At 33.2% G+C, this 10,904-nt stretch overlaps 1 protein-coding gene across 1 annotated transcript; it reads right to left on the minus strand.

Moving 5' to 3' along the window:
• Positions 1–680: 680 nt before the first annotated feature.
• On the minus strand, positions 681–10,664 carry LOC106720610 (vascular endothelial growth factor receptor 3). The gene is made up of 9 exons (XM_045686852.1): positions 10,552–10,664; positions 6,783–6,865; positions 6,028–6,547; positions 5,249–5,357; positions 3,676–3,758; positions 2,531–2,667; positions 1,983–2,163; positions 1,051–1,202; positions 681–778 (listed from the first exon to the last, which is right to left on the minus strand). Exons 2-9 carry the CDS (start codon positions 6,841–6,843, stop codon positions 681–683), a joined length of 1,341 nt encoding a protein of 446 aa, XP_045542808.1. The 5' UTR covers positions 6,844–6,865; positions 10,552–10,664.
• Between the last annotated feature and the right edge of the window lie 240 nt (positions 10,665–10,904).

Consider the following 10,904-nt stretch of genomic DNA (forward strand, 5'->3'; position numbering starts at 1 on the left):
AAACATTATTAAATTCAACGCATCAGTATTTCTTTAAAAAAAAACTTCCTTAGTCTATTTTATTGTTAATTATTATTAATTTAGTATTATTAATTTTAAGAGTTCAGTAGGTTTTTTTATAGTAAAAGAAGATGGAAAACGGGAAAGCGGCCACTTAAATTCGCCAAAATAGTGAAGCGACTGCTGCCTATAGACTTCTGCATTTGCAAATCCTTTACTACCTTTAATCGACATAGGAGGGGACGCACAGAAAGAGGACATTTCCGCTTCCTTGATGGAGAATGCGTCCGCTTCTCTACCAAATCCACCTCCCGTTTCCACATCCCTCCCTTATAACAAAAAGGTGGGAGGGAGATTATAACTATAATTAGGCCTCCATCACGCTCACTTATCACATGAAACTTGGAATAACTTCCACTTGACGCCTGACTTCTGTGTGGTCGTGATATTTCACCAGTCGAGCCCACCCATTCGTGCCAAAGATGTTATTGCGGGCTCTACCACTGCTAAATGTTTTATGCCTTGTTTTCGAACCTTCATTAGTATTAACAAATCTAATTTTTTCATTGATGTTAATTTTTATAATATTAATTTGTTATATTATAAGGTTTTAATAAAACTGATAATTATATACGAACAGTTTATTGATATTAAAATTCCATTTATTATAATTCTTAATTTTAATTGTATAAAATGGCGCACAGCGCTAAAGTAAATATAACAATTCCAGGAATCAAACTTGTTCCTTTCCCCTGGTGTAGTTCCGCCAAGCTTTCCCCTGGAACAAAAAGAAATATTTACAAATAATGGTAACAGTTTTCTTACGAAAATTTTTTAGAACTAAAAATGCAATGTTTCCGCGCATGAATATAAACAACATTATTGTTTTTGGCTTAAAAAACTTAAGCATGAGTTAATTAAAGCCGATTTCATAAAACTGCAAATCTGTGATTCAATTTATGAAAATTGACCTCCAGAAAAAGACTTATGTAAATGGATCTTTATGATGATGACTATGGGACAAAAATCAACTTCGTATCATTGCCACACCTTTGATGACATGTAACATGACAGTGGCGGGCGGGGGCGCTGGTGGTGGGGCACGCGCCACACTGCATGAGTAGCGGCCGGCATCGTCCGCCCGCACTCGAGCCACGCGCAGCACAGAATTCGCACCATTAGCACCGAATTCCGTGCGAACACTAAACACAAAGAAAAATTACAATTAATTATTTGTTTTTACATTCTGGCTGAACTACGCAATGCCACGTAATCGGAAATGTCAAATTAGTGAAAGCGTTGTTTTTTATTTTTAAGATTTTAGAAGACTAAATGTCTCAAGTATCTTCAGGACAACCTACGTAAGTTTCATCACAATTACATGAAAGATTTAGGAATCTAATACAAAACATTAATTTTAATTTCAAATCTAGGTTGAGAAACGTAATGTCCCCGATGTCATAAGTGTAGATATAGTTGGCGTCAACAATGAAGACATGAGCGTGGGAAACATTGTGTGGTTTGAGTCGGGCCCAAGCTCCTGAGATTAAAAACAAACAAAGGCATATACTTCATAATATAAGTGGAGTTTCTCGGCTCACTTGATACAAAGAAAAGATAAATATCGGAACAAAAGAAATATAGAATAGGGAAAATTGATTTCCATTTAAATGAGTATAGAAAAAGCAGAGTTGGATTGCGAACCCAAGGGGTGCTTATTCATCGATTAAAACTAGGTTACTAGGCAAAGGTACTTACGATAAAACAAGTTAATAATACTTATAGCTTGTTAAAATCAACAAATATTAATAATAATGTTCATTTCTATTAATTACGACATAGTAATTTCATTATAAAATATGTATAGATAATTAATTGTTCGCATTTCAAATTCGGTAAAATTTTTAGGTAATTAAAAAATCTAAATATATGGTATTTGCGCAAAAAATTGTACGTACTTTTATTCCGGAATATGTACAAACCTGATGCCACCCCTGGTGGTGTCGTCATTGAGCAGATACTCCCTGCGGTACCAGAGCAGCGAGGGTCCACCCTCCATGCGCAAACCGCGGACCTCGCACCGCAGCGCCACCGTGCTGCCCAACTCGCACACCTGCTCTGTTACTGATGCCCCAGCCCCGTCCACGATGCGCACTGACACCTCTACACAAAAGTATACTTTACATTAATGCCAGTAGATTGAAATTAGAATAATTTTATATTATTTATATAAATATTCCTATAATTTTTTCTACGGTGATGTTCTAATTCAATTTTACATCAAATTACACAAGTCACACAATATCGATCAGATAGGAGGTTAACTGTCTTATTAAATTTTTGGTTCATAAGGCCTGCTCATTTTGCACTGGCACTTGAATATTGATTCATTTTCTTGGCTCTTGAGTCATTAAGCTTACGTACTATGTGCTTTTATCTTTGAAAATATTGTTTAGGGTCTTATTGGCCAAGTATAGATTAAATGTTTTTATGTACGAATTGTTTGAATCGCTATTGTTATCAATCTTACCTGGCACTAATAACGTGACACGCGCAGTTCGAGGCGGGTGGGCAGATAATTGACAGTCGTAATGAGCGGCGTCAGTCGGACGAACTTCTCGCACCTCTAGACGCCAGATGTCAGGCGGAATAAAGCGGGCGGAATATCTAAGATAATAGATTTCTAAATTTAAGCATGTTATGTCAAATATACATTTGTTGTGAATGGCCTAAAAATAGCTATTGTAAAATAAAATTTGTGAAAATTATTACTTATTTATTATTGCACTATTATTATATTCATTATACGGAAGTAACAATTGATTTATATGTTAAACCATATTCAAAATGAAAGCCCCGCATTTTCCACTGAAAACATTAGGCTTAGATTAAATGAATGAAATATGTAAATGCCGTATTCCATCCGCTTAATTCCGGGTCGAGAATGTCTTAGCCCATTGAGTCCTCGACGTTCTTTTTATAAGGGTAAATGATGTAAAAAATAAATAAATATAAACCTATAAAACACCCAAAAGATAACGTTCCAAAATATACTTTCTTCACACAACTGAATAAACAATGTTATGATCTGCTCAAAGCCGCTGTGACAAGTTCATCTGCCTTTCGTTACGATAGCGTCCTTTTCTCTACGACTTCTTTTAAATTTTTTTGTTATACTAATTCCGGGCAGACGCTATATTTATTATTCTTGTAAGTGTGGTTCTACTGCGGAAGACATTGGATAAGTCCTATGTCTTGTAGTCTATGCTATCGGCCGAACATAATGATAAATGAAATGAAAATATTGGTAGATCCCGCAACATCAATATTTGTTGGGTGAATGAATGGGACGGGTCGACCGGTGCAACCCCACTACCACACAGAAGACAGGCGTGAAGTGGAAGCAATTCCGCATTTCGTCTGATGAGTGACCGACACGTTACCTTCTTATTAGGAATGGATGGGAAGGGAAAGTAGATTTGACGGAGGAGGGGAAGCACAAGTAGAGGATATATCCTCTTTCTTTGCGTCCCTTTCTGTGTCGTTTAACGATCGGCTACGCTTCTGCAATTGCGAATGGTTATGGGCAGCGGTCGTTTCGCTATTTTGGCAAATTCAGGCGGCTGCTTACACATTTGCCATTTCGTAATATAAAAAATGTACAGTCAGACTAACCTTTTGTCAGCAGTGTACAATTGAGTACCCGTTGTAAGGAGCTCCATTGGCTCTTCATCATTTTTTCGTCGCACCCACGACACCTAACAACATATTAATGTTTTTAAACGTTAGTGCAGATAAACCATAACACTTTACAATTTTTTTTTCTCTAAATATTCCTTATAAAAACAGAGACGCGCGTATTTATTCTTACAAATATATAATTTAAATATATCATGTATTATCAAAGAAAACAAACAATTCTACTTATCTTATTTATAGGCAAGTATTATTGAATATTTATTTGTCATAAGTGAATAAACACAATAACATAGAATATTTCGTGTAACGAAATATTTCTTTACGTTCAAGGTAAAAATATTGTTACGTAATAAAAATACGGAACAGTGAGATATTTTTCTTTATTACCAACAAGAGTTGTTGATAAATTTATCAAATACTAGCTGTCGCCCGACACTTCGTCCGCGCGGAATTAAAAAAAAAACTTTATAAGTAGCCTATGTGTTCTTCCAGACTATGTTCTACATATGTGCCAAATTTCATCAAGATCCGTTGAGCCGTTCCGAGAATACTTTCTAGCAAACATTCATCCATCCATATAAACTTTCGCATTTATAATATTCGAAGAAGTAAAATTTATAATATATAATGTCCGAAGTGTCCAGCTATTTGAAATTGCGCGTTTTATAGTTTGAAAAATTCGCCGACCTAATGCAGTGCAGTGATATATATTTAGTGGATTTATAATGATTCGAATTTTAATTAATGCATCTTGATAGTTTATTTATAACACTGCGAAATGGCTTTTAGCAAGTCTATTAATTTTCCATTTCCACGTGCACTATATCACAAATTATACACACATTTGACTTAATAATCTGCATTGCATTTCAACAAACATTTAGTAGCAATTTCCACTAAGCGAAAAGACGCGCGCAACCGACATTTCGATGAAGTTACATGTTCTATTTCCGCTGTGGCGAACGCTACTTGTACATAAAATGACAATCGCGCCTGACCAAAGTTGCGCGAACAATTTGTGGAAATAGTCGATTTCTTATAGTTACGCTTTTCAACGTCTTTAAAACTATTGCCTACAATTGTAAATTTAAATCATTTGAAGATGATAGAACGTAAATAAAATCAACAGTATAAATATATATTTTTAACTCTTAATAATTGATTGAGAGTTTACAAGTTTGTATTGCGTAGGAAGCCCACCTACATAAGCTTTCCTATTTATTAGTTTCGATATTTTTGCTACAAACATCTTTGTCCTATTTATGGTCCAGTATATTTTTATATTAAAATTAGCAAGTTATATTGTTGTAGTTATAGATGATTATAAAATGTAATCTTCAGGCAAAGTATCAATCACTGTACATTTTCTTATAAAGAAAGTTAATATTATAGAGATTATTTAGCTAAGAATTGTCCATGTTTCTGAATTATTACATTAAACAATTTATTTTAAACCCTCAAAACTAAGTTGGTATAACAATGTGAATTAATGAAGTGAAAATAATTTAATCTTGTAAGGCGAACGTCGCAATAAATCTACGTTCATTACCAGCTTATCGTGTAGCGCATCCACTTTGCAGTCGAGGTGCGCGGTGGAGCCCACTAGCGCCTCCATTTCTGGAGCGGCCGCCGCGTAGATACTGTTTCCGTTGCCCGGCCTGAAACGTCAGCGTTGTTTATTTATTTGTTCAAGACTTTAGAAGGCTTATTTTAACTCAAACTACACTTAAACACATCCTTTGACAGCGGGGATTGATATTACAGACGTCGACGTGGTAATAAACGAGCCCCTTAAATATGTATCACCAAAACTCGATAGAAGTGCTTTTATATTTTCATATTCATATTTTCCTAATTGGGAAACCTTAATGTTAAGTGGGGTATGATCGAGTGCTTCGAGTACACGACACTTGAACCTTTTTAAGTACTGATCTCATAATCAAGCTGTTAAATTTCTCTTGCAACTAGATCTAAACCTAAGATGAATAATACCGAGAATATCGTAAATCAGGTCATGAAATTCCAATTAACAAATTAACTAGCTGGTTAAGGCGTCAGGGATTACAGTTCTCCGACGTGAAACTAAAGATGAACGTCTAGCTTATTGACTTATACTACGAGTAGCTTAGGTTATAAACTTCTAAGCATTACATCCCACTATTTCTCGAATATATCAAACTCGAAATCAGGCGCTGTGTAAAAATCCGTACAAGTGTAAATAGTACAGACATTAATGTCGGATACTTAAATATCGTAGTGCAACCGTACCTTTAAACTTAAATCACACAAATAGTAAGTTTAAAGATATCGTTAAAATAATTTACTTACTTTTCATTTCGGTGTTGATGTGTATTTGAATAAGTGTCGAATATATAATTAAGTAGCGGCGCATTGGACCCAACCTCTCCTATTTTACGTCTTCTTTCTATTACGGGTGGAGTATTTATCATTGGTACAGCCGTAGCTTCTGCGTAGTATCCGTAACCAATGAATTCTTCTGTTCTTGTTACATTCAGAACTCTTCTTTTTCTAAATTTCTTATGATTTTTAGTTATATTACCCTCATGTAATTCTTCTGTGAGTTTGTTTGCGGTAAATTGTGAAGAGAAAGAAACGTTATAACAGCATTTAACCTGTTTATCGCTCGGAGAAGAATATTCAAGTTGGTTATGGGGCTTAAGAGTTGGTATAATGTCGAGATTAGAAAAGTTTGAGTTCGCAAGGAGTTTAGTTTGATTATGCGAGTCCGGGCCAAGGTATAGCATTTGATAAAGTTGGTTTATTGTTGGATGCGAGCCTGCTTCGCGTGTTTCCTTCAAAATTGTTAATGTGGTGTCGGCCTCCGTCCCTAGAAGAGATAAGTACTGAAGTAATGTAACATACACTACTGTAGCGTTTGCTACATTCATTTTATTTAAAAAAAAACATTGAATAATGATTTCTAACAGGACAAATGTAAAACCAAAACATACGATTTTATTAAAACAACCCTTTAAACATGTAATTATGTCTTATGGCAATATTGTATGGATTACTAGTTTGATATAGAAAATCAATAGTTTTATACAATAAATGGTTGTTACCTCGACTCGGCAGGAAAGCAAGTGTACCCAACAACAGAGCCGCGGTGGCTGAGGCGCACATCGCTTCTACATTGCTGAAGGCACTGTAACAAACAACATTGTGTGATCCAACTAAGACATTTTTAATTAAGTTAAAATAAAATTTCAGTTTATTAGTATTGTTTGACCAATAAATTAAACTTAATTAACATTGTTTTTTTTTATTTAAAACTACGAACGGTCAATAAAACTGCACTACAGAGACTTCTATGTTATTCGAATAAAAGTTACAAAGATCGCAACTCATGCATGTAAATAATTCTTATATTTGCAAAGATTTGCAAACTAGTTTCCCATTTACATGAATTGGTATAAAATGCTCACTTGGCACTTACGAAATTTCGTACAAGAACTACTTGACTGCAATTTCATGCCAGCGCCAATGAAAATCTTGCATATTTAAGTGATTCACAAAATAGTTTAAACTTTTATGACACTTGATACAATATGATGCTAAGTAATTCCAGTATTTATATAAGTATTAAATTTAATTCCTGTATTTCTAAAATCTTCTAAAAGAATTACACTGGCACATAAATCAATGGCATGGCTCTACCATGGATGGATAAAAATAATATTTGAAGAGAATTTTAGAAATTAAATTTTAATTATTAATGATCCTGTAAATTTTATGATCATTAATTTGAAAAAAAATACCTAAAAAGATAGTACATATATGTAGTAGATAATTAAGCCAGATTAAAAAACGCTAAGCAAATTAATTAAAACGAATAAGTAATTCTCAATTTGACCGCTATTACCGATTCAGACTTGAAGCAATTAAGCGTTTTCGATCGCTTTGTAGAGAAAATGTCAGAAGCAGATCAATGTGAAGTGGGCAAGGAATTCCACGCCTAACTTATTGAATTTAATGAAATATTATGGATCTTGACAGCATCGTTTAATATTATACTTTTGTAAAATTTTAACAAATAATAAGTAAAACTAAATTAAACATCACAACACAAACCTAAAGTTATATTTAATAAAAATAATTTACGGTATTGATTTCACACATATGCGCGTATATTCAATGAGATCTACATACAAACATAAATGTTCTAAGGAAAATGCGCGTGAAGTTATCAAAAATGCCTTGCGTTTACAAAGCGTTGAAATGCGGAAACACGGTTTAGAAAACAAAGCTTACGGATTTCCTTTTAGCACTAGCGCACAGGACTAACAAGGATAGTATGAAACCTCTCCTTAGTATAAATTTTACGTCACATTTCATTTTAATATTATTAATTACGATATTATATTACAATATACGTTATTACTACGATAATATTCTATCAAAATAATGTCAAAATGATACAATAATTAGTTAATTAATTCAAACAAAGAAACTAATTAATTTTATATGTATTTGTAATCTGTTTCAATTTGATTACGATTATTCCTATAACAATGATGTATGATTGCAATTAAAATCATGTGAATTTAATTGTACGTTAAATCAAAATATGCTAATGTTTTTATTTAAAAGATAATAAGTAACAGAACAACAACATAAAAAGCTGGAAGTATGCCAAAATGGTATAGAAAGGATTGTGCAGAAGTAAGGAGAGGAGATAGAATAAGACAAGTGGAAATAAAACAACGAACTAAGTTCAAGCAACGCAACATATACATACAGAAGACTAAAATGAAGATGGACGGGACATATGATAAGAGAGAAGAATGAGAAATGGACCAAATTAGTAGTAGTAGACAATTTAAGCGTGGGGAGGACGATTTTAAAAAGTTAGCGGGTCCGTGATGGATCCGAGTCGCGAAAGACAGAGAAGAGTGGAAAGACTTAGAGGAGGCCTTTGTCGAAAGACAAGCCGTTGCAGAAAATCAAACCGTTGCCGATACAGACATAATGTAATATAAGGATTAAGTTCTTTGTTTAATATTTTAGAGATTAAGTATAGTATCTTTGTTAAACAGCAATAAAGGCTTATTTTATTTTATTTATTTAAGTAACCTATTCAACAATCCAGACAGTAATCTTTCATAATAATTTTCATTCAATCCGTTTAACTGGTTTGGAGTTACCTGCTATCAAACACCCATAAAATAAAACGTTCTTATTATTAGTAAGATGATCCATTTAATTTTATTCATGTTTTACTTTGCCTACTTATTTTTGCAGTTTAGTTGCAAAATGTAATACATAACTCTCGAGTCATGTATAACCAGTGAGTCAAGACGCAAGACGTGTCGCATTAACCTTACATTACCCAAGACAAGCCCTTTTTATAACGTCGTTATAGATCCCAGAAAGAAGGATTATTAATAAATAAATAAAAAAGAAGTAATAAAGCGATGTAATACTAACGAACTATTTCGTTACTATGAAAAAAGTTGATTACATTTTCCCCAATTAAAACAGTTGAATAAAAATATATAGTCCGGAAAAACTTTAACAATATTCCTAAGAGAGTTTAGTAATGAGATTGGATTAACAACTGGGTTAGATAATAGCTTGATACTGCGTCCCTACGGTATCGAAACAAAGCCTGAGAGTGGCTCCTAATCAAATCGACTTGGTACAAACTTTATCTTTAATAGTCAACTTTTTCAACATTGGACATAATTAGAATTTATAGCTTTGTGATGTAATAAATTTTAATAAAGCAACAAGTTTTGGAATATTCGATGTTGAAAAAATAAATACGCGATCAAATACAATAAGAATAAGTAATATTAATTTGCCCAACTATTAAGTTACCTATTGGTATTAAACGCAGAACAATAAAAAACACAAATATCATCAGTTGAGTTATAATTATACTTGTTAAATTATATGAACGTGCATTACTATTAAGCCATTGTTTTATAAATATTTGCAGATATTAAATATAAAAAACATTGGAAAAAAAATGCTAGCGTTCATTATGTTTTAATCCACACAATTCTACAATGTGAAAAACCTATGTTGAAATCCTTCAGTAGTTAGGACAAAACTTTGGGCTCGAGTTCATGTCAAGGCTCGTATGAGGAGAGATAAAGAGAACTGGACGCGACATTTCTCTAAGGGATATAAGACTAAATACATTCGATGCATTATTCCAGCAGATGACTTTTTTATTAACTAATATTAACTGTAACCATTTCAAGTGATCTCTAGGCTTTTGGAAGGACATTTAGGACAGGCATTTACGAAAATAGTCGATTGGCAGGATTGGAACTCTCGACCACATGACTGGAAATCCGCACTCTTAACCATTAGTCTATTAGCGCTTCAAAAAGATTAAGGTATATATCTACGCCCAACTATAATTATAAATATTTATGAAAAATACTTATTTCAAAATACAGAAAATGGGAAATGAGTTAGTTTTAAAAACCTTTTAACGAACGAAACTATAGTATTACATATTAACTAAAGGTTTACTGCACTCTGAACTTTCTCTTTCAAAGCTTTCACCTCAAACAGAACTGTTTGCCGGTTTCTATTAGTTCTAGCTCGGTTAGTTAATTAATGTTAAAACATCTACTTAATGTTTTAATAATAATATTTACGTCTATAAATATGGAATTTACTAAAAGTAATATTCTGTTTTAATATCCGTAGCGTTTAAAAAAAATAGATACTTCAGACATTAGACCGAATCGGTTTAACTTATTTTTAAAATAGATATACAGATTTAAAAAAAATTAATAATTTCATCATTAATAAAAAAAAAACATTCTAAAACCAATAATGAATAGCTAGAGTTTAAAAAACGTTAATACTAACCGTTTTTAAACATTCCTCACATTGCAACACACTTAAAACAAATGATTATCACTTATTATTTCAAGCAATAATTGTCGTTAACTTTTGCCGCGTTTCCTTCGCACGGTAGCGTGTAGTCGACACAACTGGACAAGTCCTACTGCCGTAGCGCTACGATCGGCAACTGCTACGCGTGTAGTCTGCTACGATCGTAGCAGCAAGGACAGTCAGCTACTGTGAACTGCATGTGACAAAAAACAGTAACGGAATGAAATAAAATGTGCTTAAAATCATTTACACACATTTGTTTAAATTTCTGCAATGAATATCGACAATAATTGTAGATAATCTGAAGATATTTTTAATTCTTAATT

This window comes from Papilio machaon, chromosome 4 (assembly GCF_912999745.1).
Source record: "Papilio machaon chromosome 4, ilPapMach1.1, whole genome shotgun sequence".
Classification (NCBI taxonomy): Eukaryota; Metazoa; Arthropoda; class Insecta; order Lepidoptera; family Papilionidae; genus Papilio; species Papilio machaon.